The sequence below is a fragment of the Elephas maximus genome, chromosome 1 (assembly GCF_024166365.1).
Source record: "Elephas maximus indicus isolate mEleMax1 chromosome 1, mEleMax1 primary haplotype, whole genome shotgun sequence".
In the NCBI taxonomy this organism is placed as follows: domain Eukaryota; kingdom Metazoa; phylum Chordata; class Mammalia; order Proboscidea; family Elephantidae; genus Elephas; species Elephas maximus.
The window spans coordinates 96,464,218-96,482,678 of NC_064819.1; the positions used below are offsets into that span (position 1 = coordinate 96,464,218).

The 18,461-nt window shown below is 56.3% G+C and overlaps 1 protein-coding gene across 2 annotated transcripts in view; it reads left to right on the forward strand.

Annotated features, from left to right (window-relative positions):
• ITPR3 (inositol 1,4,5-trisphosphate receptor type 3) overlaps nucleotides 1-18,088 on the forward strand; it is an 83,200-nt gene extending 65,112 nt beyond the window's left edge. Inside the window, exons 32-58 of one of the 2 annotated variants that reach the window (XM_049890308.1) lie at nucleotides 230-355; nucleotides 479-604; nucleotides 2,696-2,816; nucleotides 3,573-3,763; nucleotides 4,487-4,635; nucleotides 4,760-4,868; nucleotides 5,035-5,125; nucleotides 5,236-5,405; nucleotides 7,048-7,219; nucleotides 7,380-7,564; nucleotides 7,722-7,922; nucleotides 8,056-8,166; nucleotides 8,648-8,743; nucleotides 8,833-8,967; nucleotides 9,054-9,140; nucleotides 9,783-9,893; nucleotides 9,971-10,163; nucleotides 10,343-10,468; nucleotides 10,989-11,161; nucleotides 11,776-11,940; nucleotides 12,627-12,819; nucleotides 13,325-13,429; nucleotides 13,514-13,641; nucleotides 14,503-14,668; nucleotides 15,355-15,515; nucleotides 16,694-16,855; nucleotides 17,325-18,088. In XM_049890308.1, the coding sequence (XP_049746265.1) occupies nucleotides 230-355; nucleotides 479-604; nucleotides 2,696-2,816; nucleotides 3,573-3,763; nucleotides 4,487-4,635; nucleotides 4,760-4,868; nucleotides 5,035-5,125; nucleotides 5,236-5,405; nucleotides 7,048-7,219; nucleotides 7,380-7,564; nucleotides 7,722-7,922; nucleotides 8,056-8,166; nucleotides 8,648-8,743; nucleotides 8,833-8,967; nucleotides 9,054-9,140; nucleotides 9,783-9,893; nucleotides 9,971-10,163; nucleotides 10,343-10,468; nucleotides 10,989-11,161; nucleotides 11,776-11,940; nucleotides 12,627-12,819; nucleotides 13,325-13,429; nucleotides 13,514-13,641; nucleotides 14,503-14,668; nucleotides 15,355-15,515; nucleotides 16,694-16,855; nucleotides 17,325-17,393 (3,822 nt within the window). In that variant the 3' untranslated portion in view covers nucleotides 17,394-18,088. The remainder of the gene's footprint in view (nucleotides 1-229; nucleotides 356-478; nucleotides 605-2,695; nucleotides 2,817-3,572; nucleotides 3,764-4,486; nucleotides 4,636-4,759; nucleotides 4,869-5,034; nucleotides 5,126-5,235; nucleotides 5,406-7,047; nucleotides 7,220-7,379; nucleotides 7,565-7,721; nucleotides 7,923-8,055; nucleotides 8,167-8,647; nucleotides 8,744-8,832; nucleotides 8,968-9,053; nucleotides 9,141-9,782; nucleotides 9,894-9,970; nucleotides 10,164-10,342; nucleotides 10,469-10,988; nucleotides 11,162-11,775; nucleotides 11,941-12,626; nucleotides 12,820-13,324; nucleotides 13,430-13,513; nucleotides 13,642-14,502; nucleotides 14,669-15,354; nucleotides 15,516-16,693; nucleotides 16,856-17,324) is intronic. The other variant, XM_049890317.1, reaches the window with a different exon arrangement.
• The last annotated feature ends 373 nt before the right edge of the window (nucleotides 18,089-18,461 follow it).

Sequence of the window (18,461 nt, forward strand, 5' to 3'; positions counted from 1 at the left end):
TGCTGGAGGGCAGCAGAAGGCTGCAGCGGGAGGACGAAGCAGGAGAACCAAGCAGGACATCCATTCTGTCCTGCTGTGTTGGGACAGGAAGAGGGAGGTGCAGGGAGAGCGTGGTGGGGACGTGGGACAGTGGAGCAAGGGGGAGGCCAGGGGAGGGTGTGGTGAGGTGAGGGGGTGCCAGAGTGTGTGACAGGGCTCGTGACCCTGGCCTCCCGCCCTGGCTGCCCAGGTGAAAATGGCCTACGTGAACTTTGTGAACCACTGCTATGTGGACACAGAGGTGGAGATGAAGGAGATTTACACCAGCAACCACATCTGGACCCTCTTTGAGAGCTTCATTTTGGACATGGCTCGGGTCAGTCCCTGTGGGGCGTGGGCCTAGAGGTGGGCTGTGTGGGCTTGGACAAACTCCCAGGAAGGTGGGAGCAGAGGGGACCTGTGTGTTGGTTCACCCAGGCTTCTCCCACTCCTACATCAGGTCTGCAGTAAGCGGGAGAAGCGCATGTCTGACCCCACCCTGGAGAAGTATGTGCTGACCGTCGTGCTGGACACCATCAACGCCTTCTTCAGCTCTCCATTCTCTGAGAACAGCACCTCCCTGCAGGTGAACTCCTGTCCCGCTTTTGTGTAGGGAAGGGAGAAATCAGAACATACATGTATTCAAATTTGCTTGTGCTGCCTTGAGAAATAGCAGGAGGAGACACAAGTGTATTCGTTATCTGTGCTGTGTAACAAATTTTCCCAAAGTTTTGCAGCTTAAAACAACATATGTATATTATCTTACAGTTTCTGTGGGTCAGGATTATAGTGGGAACTGTACCACTGAATAGGAATTTCCAAATTCAGTGGGCATGGTGGATCCTGGGGCAGCAGGGGCCAAGCGGCAGCACTTAATTGCCAAAGAAAAGGTGGTCATGTTGACTGCAGTGGGCAGCGGAGCCAAAGCGGTATTCTAAACAGTCTGACTCCAGAGATCTCTGGCTCTGGCTAAGTGATCATGGTACCAGACAGGAGGGAGGCCTGCAGATTATCAAGGAAAGGGGAAGAGGAATGTAGGAAGGAGGAGGGTAGTATAAGTGGTTAACATGCTTAGCTGCTAACCCAAAGGTTGGCAGTTTGAGTCCATCCAAAGGTGCCTTGGAAGAAAGACCTGGGGATCTACTTCTGAAAAATCAGCCATGGAAAACGCTATGGAGCACAGTCACCATGTGTTAGAATCTACTTACTTATAACTGGTTTAGTTGATCATGGTACCCCTAGAACTGAAATAGGTAGATGGCCTCCTAAAGTCTTACTTGGTCTGTGTACGCGGAAAAGGTCTACTAAGTCTAGTGAACAGAAGTTTGACAGAAAGAGTCGCCATCCCTTGATCAATTTCCAGATTCCAAATTTGAGCCAGTTCACACATCCAGAACCCCTTGAAATGAAAGGGAGGCAGAGTCTCCCTAAGGAAGGACCCTGCTGTATATACTACTGAAATCATAAAGAAACAACAAAGGACACACAAGGAACCAACAAAACGGGCTACTGTGGGAAACCCTGGTGGCATGGTGGTTAAGAGCTATGGCTGCTAACCAAAAGGTCACAGTTCGAATCCACCAGGTGCTCCTTGGAAACTCTATGTGGCAGTTCTCCTCTGTCCTTTAGGATTGCTATGAGTCAGAATTGACTTGATGGCAAGGGGTTTGGTTTTTTGGTATGGGCCAAGGAGCTAGGGGTGGTCTGGGTAGAGTGCTTCTAAGAGTGGTAGAATATTGGGTTCTACATGAAGAATTATAATTAAAGTCACTGAGTTACACGTGTAGAAATTGTTGAATTGGTAGATGTTTTATTGTGTATATTTTCACCATATACATGTACACACACATACAAATAATAAACAACCAAACAAAAAAATCAAACCTGTTGCCGTTGAGTTGATTCCGACTCATAGCGATCTTACGGAACAGAGTAGAACTGCCCCATAGGGCTTCCAGATAGATTAGATAGATAGATAGATTAGATAGATAGATGATAGATAGATAGATAAGGTGGGGGGAGACAAGAACGTTGGGTCCTGCCCTCCTGACAAGGGTGGGTTTATTTATTTATTTTTAATGTTTATTGTGGTAAAATATGTATAACAAAATATTTGCCAGTTAAATCATTTGCACACATACATTTCAGTGACAACCATCAAGGGGTGGGTTTGTTTTGATACATGTGTTTGGACCCTGGGACCTCTTTGGGGCCACAGGACCCTGGTAAATTGTACCCCCTTTCCTCACCTCTCATCAGCCCCGGGGCAGGGTGCGGGGAGTGGAGGCAGTGGGACAAGGGTGGAGTGAGACTTTCTGAAGTACACCTTTTTATAAAGCTTCTTGATTTTTGAACCATGTAAATACATTAGCTGTTCACAACATTAATTAAATTAGTTAAAATTTTTTTAAAGGAAGAAAAGGGTCAGCAACAGGGCTATGACCTTGGAGGGGGAGGTTCACTAACAGGGCTGCCAGGTATAGTTGGGCAGGTTGTGTACTGCTGAGTTCTGGGAAAAGGGGGTACTTTTCTCCCACTGGTGCAAAGGCATGTGGTGGCTAGCGAGGCCTTGTCCCTCTACCCTACGCCCGGCCTTGGCGAGCCCAGGTCACTGGACCTGGGCTGCCCAGGGTGGGGATGGGCTGGGCTGCAGCAGCAATTGTGTGGCCTCTTCCAGACACACCAGACAATTGTGGTGCAGCTGCTGCAGTCCACCACGCGGCTGCTGGAGTGCCCATGGCTGCAACAGCAGCACAAGGGCTCTGTGGAGGCCTGCATCCGAACCCTCGCCATGGTGGGTGAGTGTGCCGGGGCGTGGCCAGCTCCCAACCCCCACCCCTTCACACAGGGACATCTGCCCTCAAAGTCCAGACCTTATCCTTAAGTTCGACCATCACCTGCCCCCAGGGGTTCTCAGTAAGTCCTTCTTAGTGTCTAACTGGCACCTCTGTGATTGAGAGAAAGGGACATGCTGGGTGGTGGTGGGTGGGTATTCCCCAGAGTTGTTTTTTTTCTTTTTTCACTTGTAAATGGTAGTCAGACAGGAGGGAGGACTGTAGATTATTAGGGAAGGGGAGGAGGAATGTGGGAGGGAGGAGGGCAGGAGTCAGGGTGGAGCCAGGATGCAACCAAGATGCAGAAACCAGTTAACTAGTTGCTATCAAGTCAGTTCCGACTCATGGCAACCCCATGTGTGTCAGAGTAGAACTATGCTCCATAGGGTTTTCAGTGCTGATTTTTCGGAAGTAGATTGCCAGGCCTTTCTTCTGAGGCACCTCTGGGTGGACTAGAAACTCCAACCTTTTGGTTAGCAGCCAAGCACATTACCTGTTTGTAGCATCCAGAGACTCCAAGACGCAGAAACTTCCTCTTCTTAGCCCAAAAAGGGGAAGAGGGCCCCATGGTCTCTTAGGTGGGACCCAGGGTAGAGTCCCTGCCCCCCAGGCCTTCAGTGTAGTTCCCCTGCCCCAAGTCTGGCAGCTCCGAGCCCGGCCCTCTGGCTGGCCGACCTCTCATATCCAGCCCTCTAGCACCCCACCCCTCTCCCCACCCAGCCAAGGGTCGGGCCATCTTGCTGCCCATGGACCTGGATGCCCACATCAGCTCGCTGCTCAGCAGTGGAATCAGCCTTGCCGCAGCTGCCCAGCGGAACGTTTCCAACTACAAGGCGGCCACCCGGTCCTTCCCCCGTGTCACCCCCACTGCTAACCAGTGGGACTACAAGAACATCATTGAGAAGCTACAGGTGGGCCTGCCGCCCCTCCCTCCCCCCATACTCCGCTGCCTGCCTTGCTGCCTGGCACCCCCTGTGGGAGCTACGTGGTTGCCTGGGCAGTTCTCCCCTTCAGAAGGGCAGGTTCTCTGGGGGTGTCCCTTCCTGTATTGCCTACACCTTCCCAGGAAGGGGCTGGTTACTCGTCCCCTCTTTGGGGGCTTCTAGGGGCAGGCCCTGGGGCAGGGGATTGAGGGGCATCATTCAAGGGGACCTGGAATCAATGCAGGGGGGCCCTGCTAGTGGGGCCAGAGCTCATGAAGGGGGTTGGGACCACCTCTCACTCCTGACAGCATCTTCCAGTTTGTCGCACACTCCTGCCTGCTGTTTTGTCCCCTGTGGAGGGGATGTGGTAGGGTCACTATCCCCACAAGTCAGGAGACTGAGGCCCAGAGAGGGCAAGGGGTCTGCCCAAGGTCACACAGACAGCTGGAGGAGGGGCTAGGAGAAAAGCCACAGCTCACGGCCTCCAGCCAGGGGCTCTGAGCAGACAGGCACTATGCTTTGTCCAGGGTAGCTCTGTTGCTCTAGGCCTCAGCCCTGCCCTGTCCCCAGCCAGACTCAGGGTTTACACACTCAGGACTCATGGGGCTGTTTGGTGCTTGGGTAGGGGAAGTGTGGCAGCCAAGCCCTGGGCACCTCTCAGGCCTGAGCGGCCAGCCCCTTGCCCAAGGTGACCCTGCGCTGCCCCCACAGGACATCATCACGGCCCTGGAGGAGCGGCTGAAGCCGCTGGTGCAGGCCGAGCTGTCTGTGCTGGTGGATGTGCTGCACTGGCCCGAGCTGCTCTTCCTGGAGGGCAGTGAGGCCTACCAGCGCTGCGAGAGCGGGGGCTTCCTGTCCAAGTGCGTCCCACCCGGTCGGGCAGGGGTGGGGGCCGCGGGTTCAGAGGGCCTGGGGTGTGCCTGCCTGGGGCAGGGAAGGGGCAGCAGGGGGCAGCCCTGAGCATGCCGCTCCCTGCCGGCCCAGGCTGATCCAGCACACCAAGGACCTCATGGAGTCCGAGGAGAAGCTGTGCATCAAGGTGCTGCGGACCCTGCAACAAATGCTGCTCAAGAAGACCAAGTACGGGGACCGGGTGAGTGCCCTGGCGGGCCAGACACCAGGCAGGCCTGACCAGGTGGGCCTGGAGCCTCAGGACCAGAGCTGATGGGCCGGTCGTTAAAAGCTGAAATGTGTCCTTGTGGCTGACCAACAGCTGCTGCCCTGGGTCCACTCAGGGCCTCACTCCCATCTTTTCCCAGGGCAACCAGCTGCGCAAGATGCTGCTACAGAACTATCTCCAGAACCGGAAGTCTAGTTCACGGGGAGACCTGTCGGACCCCATGGGTGCTGGTTAGTACTGTCTGCCTCTGCTGTGCCTCTGGATGGCCGTTTGCCCTCGCGCTCCCTTCTGCTTTCTCACCCCACCAGGACCACTCAAGTGAGCCCCTTGCCCATTCCAGGCCTGGACCAGGACTGGTCAGCAATCTCGGCCACCCAGTGCCGGCTGGACAAGGAAGGGGCCACCAAGCTGGTGTGTGACCTCATCACCAGCACCAAGAATGAGAAGATCTTCCAGGAGAGCATTGGCCTGGCCATCCGCCTGCTGGATGGTGGCAACACTGAGATCCAGGTGGGGCAGGGTGGGTGGTGGGGGTGCTGATGCTCACCTCCCTTGGGTGGGCACCTCCCACTCAGGAGATGGGACAGGTGTGCCAAGACACTGAGGCGGTGGGGTCTTGGCTGCAGAGCTGGGGTGCTAGCGGCCAGCGCAAGTCTTGGCTACCCATTGGCAGGCATCATCTCTCACATCTGCTCGCTGGGTCTGGTCTGTCTTGCAAGCCCTTCTCCATCCCTGCACACCCCACTCTGCTCCAGTCAGCCTGAGCCTCTTGTCCCTTCACCATCCTGTCTCTCATTCTTGCTTCTCAGCCTCTGCTCAGGCCACTTTCCTACCTTTTCTACATCCTCTTCACCCTTTTGTGCCCAACGCAAGGCCTACCTTCTCCAGGAAGCCATCTCTGATTTCTTTATCCTCATTCATTCATTCATTCCGTACATCTGCACTGGCACCTTCTGTGTGCCTGACAGTGTTCTAGGCACTGAGGGTTCAGCAGTGAACAAAAGAGACAAAGACCTGTGTTCTCCTTGCACCTGCATCACAGTGGGGGTGTGTGTTAATGAGTAAACCTAATTCCATATGTAGTATGGAGAGCACATCCCAGATGGTGATAAATCAGGCAAGGGGCTGTGGGCTGGGAAAGGGTCGTCTTAAACAGTGGCATCAGGAAGGTCCTGAGCAGGGAACATTTGAGTAAAGGCCTAAAGGAAGAAGTAAGGCTGTGGACACACTGGGGCAGAGTCCCCGAGGGGGGCAATGGCCAGTGCAAAGGCCATGAAGGGGGAGGTGGCTGGAGTAGTGAGAGTGGGGAGACAGGGCAGGTGGTGGGACATGGGGCATGAGAGGGAGCAGCCATCACGTGGGCCTCGCGGGCACGGGGAGGTCATGGCTTTCTCTCTAGGTGAGATGGGAGCCACTGTAGGGTCTTGAGCAGAGGAGGGATGTGACTTAGACTTGAGGGCAGGGACGGATTACCTAGTAAGCGAGGTACGCAAGGACTTACTTGTGATTACTCACTATCAGTAGTGAATGATTTCACATGACTTTCAAAGAGGTGGTGAAAATCACGTGAAACTGTTCACTACAGATTAGTAAGTAAGCACTAGTAAGCACGTGCCTACCTTGCTTATTCGGTACTCTGTCCCTGTCAGGGATTGTTAATTTGAAGAGAGGCTTTGATTCTTAGGAAGGTGCTCTGGGGTTGGGAGGGAGACAGATGCCAGCCATACCTAGAAGCAAAACCTTTGGTGTGTGAAAAAAATGTGAAATTGTTCACTACAGATTAGTAAGTAAGCACTAGTAAGCAAGCCCGTGCTTACCTTGCTTATTGGGTAATTTGCCCCTGCTTGAGGGGGATCCCTCTGGCTGCTGTGTGGGAGATGCAGGGGCGAGGGCAGAAAGAGGGGCTGGTCAGGAGGCTGGTGCAGCCGACCACCAGCATTGCCTCAGCAGTTTGGTCCTCCAGGCCCTTTGTCTTCCCCTGTCTCCTCCCCCTTAGTTACAGTGCATAGGGCCATCTCTCTGCCACCAGCCTCTTCTGGTTTGAGTGTGTCTGGGACCCCATCTGCCCCTGTCCTTGTCCCTGCAGCACAGGGCAGAGCTTAGGGGCCAGGCTCAGTACTAAGGCTGCCTCCACCCCACTAACCACCCCCAGAAATCCTTCTACAACCTGATGACGAGCGACAAGAAGTCCGAGCGCTTCTTCAAGGTGCTGCACGACCGCATGAAGCGGGCCCAGCAGGAGACCAAGTCCACAGTGACTGTCAACATGAGTGACCTGGGCAACCAGCCTCGTGAGGATCGTGAGCCAGACCCTGTTGCCAAAGGTCAGAGGCATGGGGGGCACAGAGTACAGTATGGGGGTGATGGGCAAGGGTCAGAGTGTGCAGGGGAGGGATAAGGTGAGGGCACAAGGCAAAATATGGAAGGTGGGGGGTAGGGTGGGAACAGGGTGAAGGTCTGGCCTCACCAGGCCGTACCCCGCAGGCCGCGTGGCCTCCTTCTCCATGCCTGGCTCCCCATCCCGCTATTCGCTGGGCCCCAGCCTCCGCCGGGGGCGTGAGGTGGAGGAGCGCGTGCAGAGCAACGAGATGGGCACGTCCGTGCTCATCATGCAGCCGATCCTGCGCTTCCTGCAGCTGCTGTGCGAGAACCACAACCGGGACCTGCAGGTGAGTGCCATGACACTGCCCTGCCACCCAGCCAGCGTCTGACTCCACCCCTGCCACCCAGCCCCGGCACCAATGCCCTGTGGCTGGTGATCCCCCACCCCCTGCAGACGGGTCCCGGGCAGAGCCACCCTATGCCTACCTTTCCTGTGTCCTGCAGAACTTCCTTCGCTGTCAGAACAACAAGACCAACTACAACCTGGTGTGTGAAACGCTGCAGTTCCTGGACATCATGTGTGGCAGCACCACGGGTGGCCTAGGGCTGCTAGGGCTCTACATCAATGAGGACAATGTGGGCCTCGTCATCCAGACTCTGGAGACCCTCACTGAGTACTGCCAGGGCCCCTGCCATGAGAACCAGGTGAGCTGCCAGGGTAGCGGCAGCTGGGATGGCAGGCCTGGGTGGGTGAGGAATGGGGCTTGGGCTAGGGGCCTCTGGAGCTGCCACAAGTCTGAGGGGCCTGGGCCCTGTGTCCCCCACTGCCCTCTTCCAGACCTGCATCGTGACACATGAGTCCAATGGCATAGACATCATCACTGCACTGATTCTCAATGACATCAGCCCCCTGTGCAAGTACCGCGTGGATTTAGTGCTGCAGCTCAAGGTGGGGCTGGGGCAGGTCCACGTTGTGTGCAGGGCGTGTGTGTGATGTGTGTGCTGTCAGCATTGTGTATGATGGGTGCAGGTTGTAGGGAAGTGATGTGTGTGTGTGTGATATGGGTATCACGTGTTGTATGTGCAGTGACGCATGTGGTGATACATATGTGTAATATGCACATGTTTGTGCATCCACAATAGTGAACGTGTGAGCAAACCTGCTGGACATACACTAGAAGCGAGTTCTGTTTTACCTGAGGGCCTCCTTCGTATGTGTCTGCTGTCTGGGGAGCTGAGTGTGCCCGCCACAGGGTGGAAGTGAAGCCAGGCGTGTGGGTGGGGAGACAGGCACAGGGCTGGGTACGCAGTACACCTCTCAGCAAGCCTGGGGTGGGGGCATAGAACAGCTTAGGGGTCAGAAGGGGCTGTTATGGGGTAGTGGTAGGTGTAGTGGGACCCTCAGACTGTGGCCACCCCCTTATTCTCAGGACAATGCCTCCAAGCTGCTCCTGGCTCTGATGGAAAGCCGGCATGACAGTGAAAATGCTGAGCGCATTCTCATTAGCCTGCGGCCCCAGGAGCTGGTGAGGCTGGGCTGCTGGGCAGGTGGGCAGGTGGCACTGAGCAGGTGGGCTGGGATGGGATTAGAGCTCGGCCTGCCTTTCCACCTAAGGAGAGGCCATTTGAGCAGATGTTGTCCTGCCAGGTGGACGTCATCAAGAAGGCCTACCTGCAGGAGGAAGAGAGGGAAAACTCGGAGGTGAGCCCACGGGAAGTGGGCCATAACATCTACATCCTGGCACTGCAGGTACCAGCCCCACCCGGTGCCCCACCCCAGTGACTGAGCCCCCAGCAGCCGTGCCCACCGCATGACTGCTCTGCTCTATCGCTCAGCTCTCCAGGCACAACAAACAGCTGCAGCACCTGCTGAAGCCTGTGAAGCGCATCCAAGAGGAGGAGGCCGAGGGCATCTCTTCCATGGTGGGTGCCCAAGAGCAGGGCTGGTACTGGGAGCGGGGCTTCAATCTAGGGGCGGGGCTGGTGGGAGATTGGGAGGGCTAGTATCTGGGGAGGGAACTGGGAACTGAGGGCAGGGCTCTGACCCAAGAGCCAGGATGAGGGCAGAACTGAGAACTGAGGGGCTAGCTAGAATTCGGACCAGGGGTCTAAGCCAGGAACTCAGGGTGGAGCTGCGTTCTAGGGGGAGCAAGGCCTGTAACTGAGCATGGAGCTAGAGTTGGGGGCGGGGCCCAGGGAGGCTAGAGTGAGACAGGGGGCCAAGGGTACAACCTGGACTTGGAGGTGGGAGCCAGGCTGGAGTGGGTTTGGGATGGGTCTGGAAGCCTCAAGCAGGGCCAAGGCTACATCTGGGCAGCACTGAGGAGGCCGCTGGTTGTCCTCTAGGATCTTCTGGGTACGGTTTCTGCCCCCCAACAGACTCTAGGGGTTGGGGCCCTAGTTGGGCTGGACTTGGCCTAGGGCCGGCAGGGCAGACACTGGGGTGTAGTTCAGGGCTAGGCTCAGGTTGGGCTCAGGCATGGCAGAGATGGACCTGGGTCGGGACCAGATACTAGGCTGGATTGCGGAGGCTGCCAGCCTGATCTTGGCTGTCCTGCCCATCAGCTCAGCCTCAACAACAAGCAGCTGTCTCAGATGCTCAAGTCATCGGCTCCGGCACAGGAGGAGGAGGAGGACCCCCTGGCCTACTACGAGAACCACACGTCCCAGATTGAGGTGGGGCACGAGGATGGCAGGGGTGGGAGTGAGTGAAGGGCTGTGGGCACCGGTGTGACGCCCCGGTGTGTGTCCAGATCGTGCGGCAGGACCGCAGCATGGAGCAGATCGTGTTCCCGGTGCCTGGCATCTGCCAGTTCCTGACGGAGGAGACCAAGCACCGGCTCTTCACCACCACTGAGCAGGACGAGCAGGGCAGCAAAGTGAGCGACTTTTTCGACCAGTCCTCCTTCCTGCACAACGAGATGGAGTGGCAGCGGAAGCTCCGCAGTAAGGACCGCGGGGCGGGCAGGTGGGCGGGGCTCCGGAGTTACTCACTGATGCCCTCTCTGGTGGGTGCTTGAAAGCCCACCTTTGAAGCCTATCCCGCCTCCACCCCCAGGGAGGGACGCTTCGGCCCGGGTGGGGTGGGCAGAGGGCGTTAATAGCTCTTGGGCGTCCCCTCCCAGGCATGCCATTGATCTACTGGTTCTCCCGCCGCATGACCCTGTGGGGGAGCATCTCCTTCAACCTGGCCGTTTTCATCAACATCATCATTGCCTTCTTCTACCCGTATGTGGAGGGCGCATCCACAGGTGAGAATGCAAGGCTGGCAGGCAGGGCCTGGGCCTAGAATTTACCACATTCCCCTCCCAGAGGAGGGCAGAGCCTTGGGGCTGGCCAGGCTCTGAGGGACCCAGATATGGAATGGGGAGAAGGGGGTCCCCTGCACTGCCCTCTGGGCTCTGCACTTACCCGCGAGACAGGGACAAGGTCTTTGACGTCTGGGCCAGATTGGGCTAGACTTGGCCTAGTTGGAGAAGCACACACTTGTACACACATAAACAGTCACATACATGCGTTAACACACACACTCACAGATAAGGGAGCCAGAAACAAAATGTAGATGATGTAAGCAAATGTTTCCATAGCAGCAGCGGATAGTGCCTCCCACCTAGGCCTAGAGATGCAGGTGTGAGGAGGTGGCTAAAACCAGGTGACCAGGAACTTAATAGGGAAGGCTTCCGGGAAGGAATGGCATCTCGGGGCCTCCAGGCCTGTGTGGGGGCTGTGGTGGCTTGAGCAGGCCCGCTCATCCCCTGCCCTGGCCCCTAGGCGTGCTGGGCTCCCCGCTCATGTCTCTGCTGTTCTGGATCCTCATCTGCTTCTCCATTGCGGCCCTGTTCACCAAGCGCTACAGCATCCGCCCCCTCATCGTGGCGCTCATCCTGCGTTCCATCTACTACCTGGGCATCGGGCCCACGCTCAACATCCTGGGCGCCCTCAATGTGAGTGCCAGCGGGGAGCCCCACCCCCAGGTCACTCCCTTGTTCTCATGCAGTCAGAACGGCAGCTTCCCGGCAGCCACCGCTGTGCCCCGTCTCCCTCCTCCCTGTGCTGGGATCCCAGGCTCATTCTAGACCAGCAGTCGGGACCATTCCACGCCTCCTCCCTCTCTCAACAGCTGGGGGCAGCTGGTGCTCAGGCAGGCAGGAGTCACTTTGAGGGACCTGCTTCATGGCTGCTGTATACACTTGGGCTGCTTGTGCACTGCCAACGTCAGTGTTCCCGTTGTAGACATCAGAAATTTGCTATTATGATTTCCTGACAGGTGGAAATAAAGTGCTTTGGGCAAAGAGTGCCTTTTCCCAAAGCACTGTACAGGCCAGGTGTGGCCTCTGTCCCCACTCTGCTTTATCTGCACCTCAGTTTTCTCCTGAAGCTGGGGGACCCAAAGGGCTTCTCCTCTACTCTGAGTTCCAGGGGTCCAGATGTATTTCTGAAAGCACTTTTCACTAATGCCACCCAGCCAGGCTGAGCATTGGGTGGGCATGGTAGCAGGGGCCAGGGAGACTCAGGGTGGGCAGTGGGCATTGATCCCGTGCCCTGCATTCGCCCCCAGCTGACCAACAAGATCGTGTTCGTTGTGAGCTTCGTGGGCAACCGTGGCACCTTCATCCGTGGTTATAAGGCCATGGTCATGGACATGGAATTCCTCTACCACGTGGGCTACATCCTCACTAGTGTCCTGGGCCTCTTCGCACACGAACTCTTCTACAGCATCCTGGTGAGGCTGCTGAGTTGGGTGGGGCCCGGTAGGGGCGCGTGGCTGGCTGGGGTTCACATGAGTTACCAGCAGTTCCCCAGCACCAGCCTCTGTTTAGTCCTCTTGCTGCTGGGCTTCAAGGAGTGAGTTTTCCGAGTCTTCCTGCACCTGACTAGGCCTGGCCCTCAGGGCCCTGGCAGCCACTGCTGGCCCCTGTCTGATTCATCTCCCCAGTTCAGTGGTGGTATAAACCTGCACTCTGGAGCCAGACCCCCTGAGTTTGGATCCTGGCTTGGTCACTAAAAAATTAGCTATAAAACTTCGGGCAAGTTTTTAAACTGCTCTGTGCCTTGGTTTCCCCATCTGTAAAATGGGGATAACAACAGCACCTACCTTCTGGAACAAGTGTGAGGGTTACATGAGGTAATGCATGAGAAGCACCCAGAGTGTTTTGTGGTATGTAGTGCGCTATGAGAACTGGCCATCCTTCTCCCACTGTGGCTGGTATTCGCCTGCCCATTGCACCCCTCACCTTCCCCTTTTGGTGGCCTGCGAACTCCAGGTTCCTCTGAAAAGCCTTGGTTACTCTTTCACAAACACAGCGGAGGAAGCTGTGGTGAACCATTGGAGCTGGGCGAAGGGGTCCAGTGGGTACCCAGTGAGGTGGGCCCGCCCAGCCCCTCAAGGTCCCATTCCTGTCCCTGCAGCTCTTTGACCTCATCTACCGTGAGGAGACCCTATTCAACGTCATCAAGAGTGTGACCCGCAATGGCCGCTCCATCCTGCTGACTGCCCTGCTGGCCCTCATCCTGGTCTACCTCTTCTCCATCGTGGGCTTCCTCTTCCTGAAGGATGACTTCATCCTTGAGGTTGACCGGCTGCCCAGCAACGACTCCAAAGGTCTAGGAGGCCTCCCTCTGGGGTGGGTGTGAGGGCCATGAGGTCTGGCTAGCACAAATGACCGGCATCAGGACCAGGACCTGACAGCCCTTGTCCCACCAGGATCCTTGCCTCAGGTTCTCCTCTTGGTTGGTGGGGAGGCCTAGCTCATACCCACCTACTTCCCTCATTCCTGGAACAGACCGAAGGGCGGGAGAGCCCTGGGTCTCTAGCTTCTTTAGGAGCTACTTGCTAGACAGCTGGAGCCTCCTGCAGGCCACCATTCATGTTAAGCTCAGTATTTGCAAAGGCTGCCCATGTGCGGGGCTCAGGATCAGAGGCCCCTCCTGCCCTCAGTGTGCAGCCCATGTGAGTCAGGGCTTAAAGACCCATCACTTGTAGCCAGAGTGGAAAGCAGGCAGGATCGGGGAAGGCTTCCTGGATGCTGTGATGTTGGGGCCAGGTCCTGAGGGGTGATTCAGCTGGGCATTTGGAGCACCTTGTGATTCGTGTGTGTCCCCTCCAGCCAACCCCCTGGGGATGCCACATAGTGCTGCCGCATTTGTGGGCACATGCAGCAGGGACAAGACGGACTGTGTCTCGGGGGTCTCAGTGCCTGAGGTCCTGGAAGGTGAGGGCAGTGTGTCTGCGGGCGTCCAGGTAGGGTGGGGGCAGGCCTGCCTGGCAGAGGTACGAGCACCCGCTCTGTTCACAGAGGACGAGGAGCCAGACAGCACGGAGCGGGCGTGTGACACGCTGCTGATGTGCATTGTCACCGTCATGAACCATGGGCTGCGCAACGGGGGTGGCGTGGGCGACATTCTCCGCAAGCCCTCCAAAGATGTGAGCGGCCCCGCCCCTGCCCCCCAATCCAAGTGGCTCAAGTCCCTGTCCCCATCAGCACTGTGAAGAGTCGGCCCTCAGGTCACAGCCAGTCAGGGCAGCTTCTCCTGTCGATCTTCACTGCAGAAAGCCCCCTCCCTTTATCTTCCCTCCTCCCGCTCCCCACTCCCAGTGGATTGACAGTGACCCTGGTGCTAAGATAGCATAGTCCCCAGTCTGCTCTGGCACCCCCACCAGCTCGCTGCAGACGCCATAAGGACCTTCGCAATCGTACTTTGCTCCTTGCTAGGAAGTCAGACGCAGGCTAGAGCTGTGCTGGGGCACACTGGCTGGTCCAAGGGGCAGGCGACAGCCCAGCCCACAGCAGGAGGGCAGTGGGGGGACTGAGTCGGCTTCATAAGGATACCTCATGATTGGGCTTGGGCTGCTCAGCATTCCCAGAATGTCAGCCTGCCCCAGTCTTGTGGGAATGAGAAGTCTTCTCTCTAGCCAGATAGTTTCTAGATGTGTGAGGCCAGGCATCCTGTGGGTATGGCAGAGTTCAGACCTAACTAAAAGTTAGGGGCAGAGACAGGCCTAGACCTGTAGTCCTAGCTCCCCATACTAACTCCTACAGGGTTTTGTCTCCGACTGGAGACAACTTAGAGCGTCCAAACTTAAGAGTGTCTGGTGCCATTCTTGCTCCTTGGAGTCAGGCAGGGTTCACTCTGCCATCTTCACGGCCCACGCCTGAGGCCCTTGTTTCCTTCTGCGGGGGCTGGGCCCCGTTATCACAGCCCTGACCCTGACCCCTGCTGGAGTCATCGGTCCAGGCGGTGAACTGGGGACTGCAGGCCCAGCCTCCCTGTCTCGCCCCTGCAGGAGTCTCTCTTCCCAGCCCGCGTGGTCTATGACCTCCTATTCTTCTTCATCGTCATCATCATTGTGCTGAACCTCATCTTTGGGGTGATCATTGACACCTTTGCCGATCTGCGCAGTGAGAAGCAGAAGAAGGAGGAGATTCTCAAGACAACATGCTTCATCTGTGGTGAGGCCAGGTTCCTGCTTGTTGGAGGCCGTGCTGGGCCGGGGCGACCTGTGGATGGGACGTTATCTGAGGGCAGTGGCAGCCTCAGTGTGGCCCTTCCCAGTCCCTGCAGCCACTGGGGAACCTTCCCTGGATGCCTCTTTGGCTTATCCCAGAACTGGGGAGAACATGAGCTGCCTGACTTTGGAAGAATAAAGGGGAGTAGGGAGGGGCCTCAGAAACCATTCCTTCAAGCCCTTGGTCTACAGAAGAGGTCCTGAAGCCCAATGAGTGGCTTCAACCTCCTGATCTCAATGCAGTGCTGTTCCCACCCCTGGTGTGAAGCATTAGTCCCCTCCCCAGCCACCCTGGCTAAGGAGCAGGTGTCACCTGTAGGAGAAATCCCTCACCCAGCTTCTCCTGCTTCTGAGGTGGGAGTTCTGCCGTCTGCTCCCAGTCCTTGACAGCCATTGTGGGCGGGCTACAGCCGTGAAAGGGCAGAATCTCTGAGGCTAAGTGGCTGGTGCTTTAAATAGAACCAGTGGGCTAAATAGCCCCGAGTGGGCTGTCGGAACCACTCATTAGCCCTCTTCACATGAGAGGAACACTTCCCCCTACCGTGCAGCAAGACCCCGCCCCCACACTAGGTGCTTCCCCTAAGGCTCTTGGAAACCCGGTGGCTTCACCCTCACCCTCTGCTTTCTCAGGTCTGGAGAGGGACAAGTTTGATAACAAGACTGTGTCATTTGAGGAGCACATCAAGCTGGAGCATAACATGTGGAACTACCTGTACTTCATCGTGCTAGTCCGGGTGAAGAACAAGACGGACTACACAGGCCCCGAGAGCTACGTGGCCCAGATGATCAAGGTGTGAGCAGGGGCTGCAGGGGGTCTGTGAGCAGCTCTCCCCAGGGGCCCAAACCAGGTGCTTCTGGCCTTAGGGTTGCCACTGCACCAGAAGCCCTGGTGGCCAAGGTTTCTAGTCCTCAGGGCCCCGAAGAGCAGTGGCCACATCTGTCTGCATAACTAATCTCAGAGGCTTAGGGGAGGGGTTCAAACAGTTGCAGACACTTGTTGAGGCCAGCAGGGGAGCAGCTGGAGTCAGCCCTCTGCTCCCTGGAGCGCTGCCAGCTGCCCACTGCTCTTCTGAGCCAGGTATGGTGTTGGGAAAAGCCCATGGCAAACCCATCAGCCCAGAAGGGCATGTGTGTGTGGTGCCCCCAGGCCTGTGGGAGCAGGGGAGACCCTGCATGAGACCACTGCCCTATGGGTTACTTGGGGAGCTTTTCCTAGCTTGGTGGAGGAAGAGCAACTTTCCCCAAAGTCTGGGCGGTCCAAGACCAAGGAGGAGCCTGGAAGAACTTAGTTTCAGACTTAGAGGGAATCAAATGTCATCTAGTCAATTTCCACAGTAATGAAGGGAGGGAAGGCAGTGAATAATTAAAAAAGGAAAGTTCAGTTTCTCTCTTCTAGACCTGTATTTTGAACTGATCTCTGGGTACAGGTATATCTGCTGGTCTGAGAAACTTCTAGGTGACTCCTTTCTTCCTGCTCTTCTGTCCTGGGAAATGGTGCCTTTGCCTCTGAGATGCACGTCGCTGCCAGTCTCCTCAGCAGAGCCTCCCTCGTCCTCAATCTGCCATCTGTCTGACTCTAATCTTCCTGGGTGTGGGATGTACGTCAGGGCGGGGCGTAGGGTGAGGGAGGGAGGAAGGAAGGAAGGAAATTCAGGGCCTGAGTTCAGAGGCCTTGTCTTCCTCCTCTCATGAGGTGTCAGGAGAGTAAACAGATGGTGCTGATAACTAGTGTAAGGTGGTCTAATGGGAGCCGGCCTGTCACAGAGCTGCAGCCCTTCACAAGCATGAGGCTTCCCTGCCAGCTCACCCTTGCCCAGGAGGACCCAGGTCAGCTCAGACTTTCCCAATGACGCATCCTGGCAAGGAGTCCTGTCTGGGTGTGGCAGCAGCCTCCCCCACACTACCATGCTCCTAATGAGGCCGTCCTTGCTGGGCCCAAGCCCACTTACCCACCAGTGCTGTTTTTCAGAACAAGAATCTGGACTGGTTCCCCCGGATGAGGGCCATGTCCCTGGTGAGCAACGAGGGTGAGGGGGAACAGAACGAGATCCGGCTCCTTCAGGACAAGCTCAACTCCACCATGAAGCTGGTGTCACACCTCACTGCCCAGCTCAATGAGCTCAAGGAGCAGGTACGCACAGCGCTGGGCAGCCTTAGGCCATCACTGAGGTCACAGCCCTGCCTGCCTCGTGTATGGGAGGTTAGACTGGGGCCAGCAACCCCTGCCTGTGTCTGAGACACCCTGGTACAGTTATGTGGTGGTCCCTCAAGGGGGTCACTGGTGATGGGGGAGGTTTAAAGGCTTCCTTCCACTTCTCAAGCCCCACCTGTTGCCCAGAGCCAGCTCCTTTCCACCTGGCGGTTACTAAATGAAGGTTAGGCAGCCCCTCTCTTAGGCGGGGTGGCTCCCAGCTGCACCAAATTGGGGGTTTGTGACAGACTAATTGAGGACATGGGTGTGGGGGCTGGCATCCTCTGGTCACCCTGAGGGGCCTTGGCCTGCTGCCAGGACTGAGCGGCAGCTGGGTCCACTGGGGGGGCAGTGCCCACAAAGAAGGGCACCAGGTGGTCTGAAGACCTGTTGGCATGTTTAACCCTAGATGACGGAACAGAGGAAACGCAGGCAACGCCTGGGCTTCGTGGATGTGCAGAACTGCATCAGCCGCTGAGGAGAGCCACCAAAGGCCGCAAGGGTTGCTCGTCACTGGAGAGCTGACTGGGAACAACACTGCCCTTCCCTCAGGCTGTGGGCCCAGCTGGCTAGGTGTCTGCCAGCTTCCAGCTCCCATTCTGGCAGACACCCCAAACCAAACCAAGGCTCTGACCAGCATTGGGGTTGGGGAGCCTCAGCACTAACAGTCCTGCCTAGAGCTCTTAAAGAGAATTTCACTGGGACTCAGTTTACCTTAATGCCTTAGATGAAGATAAGTCCTGGAGACCGTTGTCTTTTAAAGCAGTAACTGACACTGCTTTGCAGCCCTCCTTGTGGGTGATTAGGAACGGGGTCACCTCTTTATCTCCAAGCACTACATTTTGCTTGCTACCTGCCTCTGGGGGAGGTGGCAGTAATGCTGTTACTAAGTGATTTTAGGGCTTTGTTATTTAACTTATTCTAAGGGTGCCGTTCTCAGCCCTGCCCGCCCACCCGCCTATCTCCCTTGGTGCCTCGTTTGCTGTGGACCTGTCTGTGCCCAGGTCACCCTGTCTGGCCACAGGTGGACCGGCGACCCAAGGATAGAGGCCTTGCTCCTGGACCTGGCTCTTCCCAGGAAGTTGCATGCCCAGGTGAGAAAGCTGGGTGTGTTAGAGCAGCTTTTTTTTTTTTTTTTGCTTGTTTCTTCTTCTTTGGGTGTAATGTTTTACAAATCCTTTGGCCTGAGGACTAATATGTTAATTGCCTTAAATAAATTAATAAAAATCTAGTTCATTAAACAGGGCTATTGTTTCCTGCATCCTCTGCCCCCCTCCCCCAGGTGTGGGATTAACGAGGCATGTGGACAGAGGATGGAAATACAAACCATTCCCCACTGGCCCAGGCCTCTCCTCAGGCTCTCCAGAGATGCTGAGTGATATCTTGTTGTACAGGGACCCTGGATGGAACTACATTCCAGTGAAACTGGTTTTTCCTCTAATCCCATGTATTTTATTTTATGCATTTAAAAACATTCTGAGGCTAGCACACAAACAAGGTTAAAAACTACTTCCTCCCTCCCACTTTTCACCACTGAGGGGTGCTG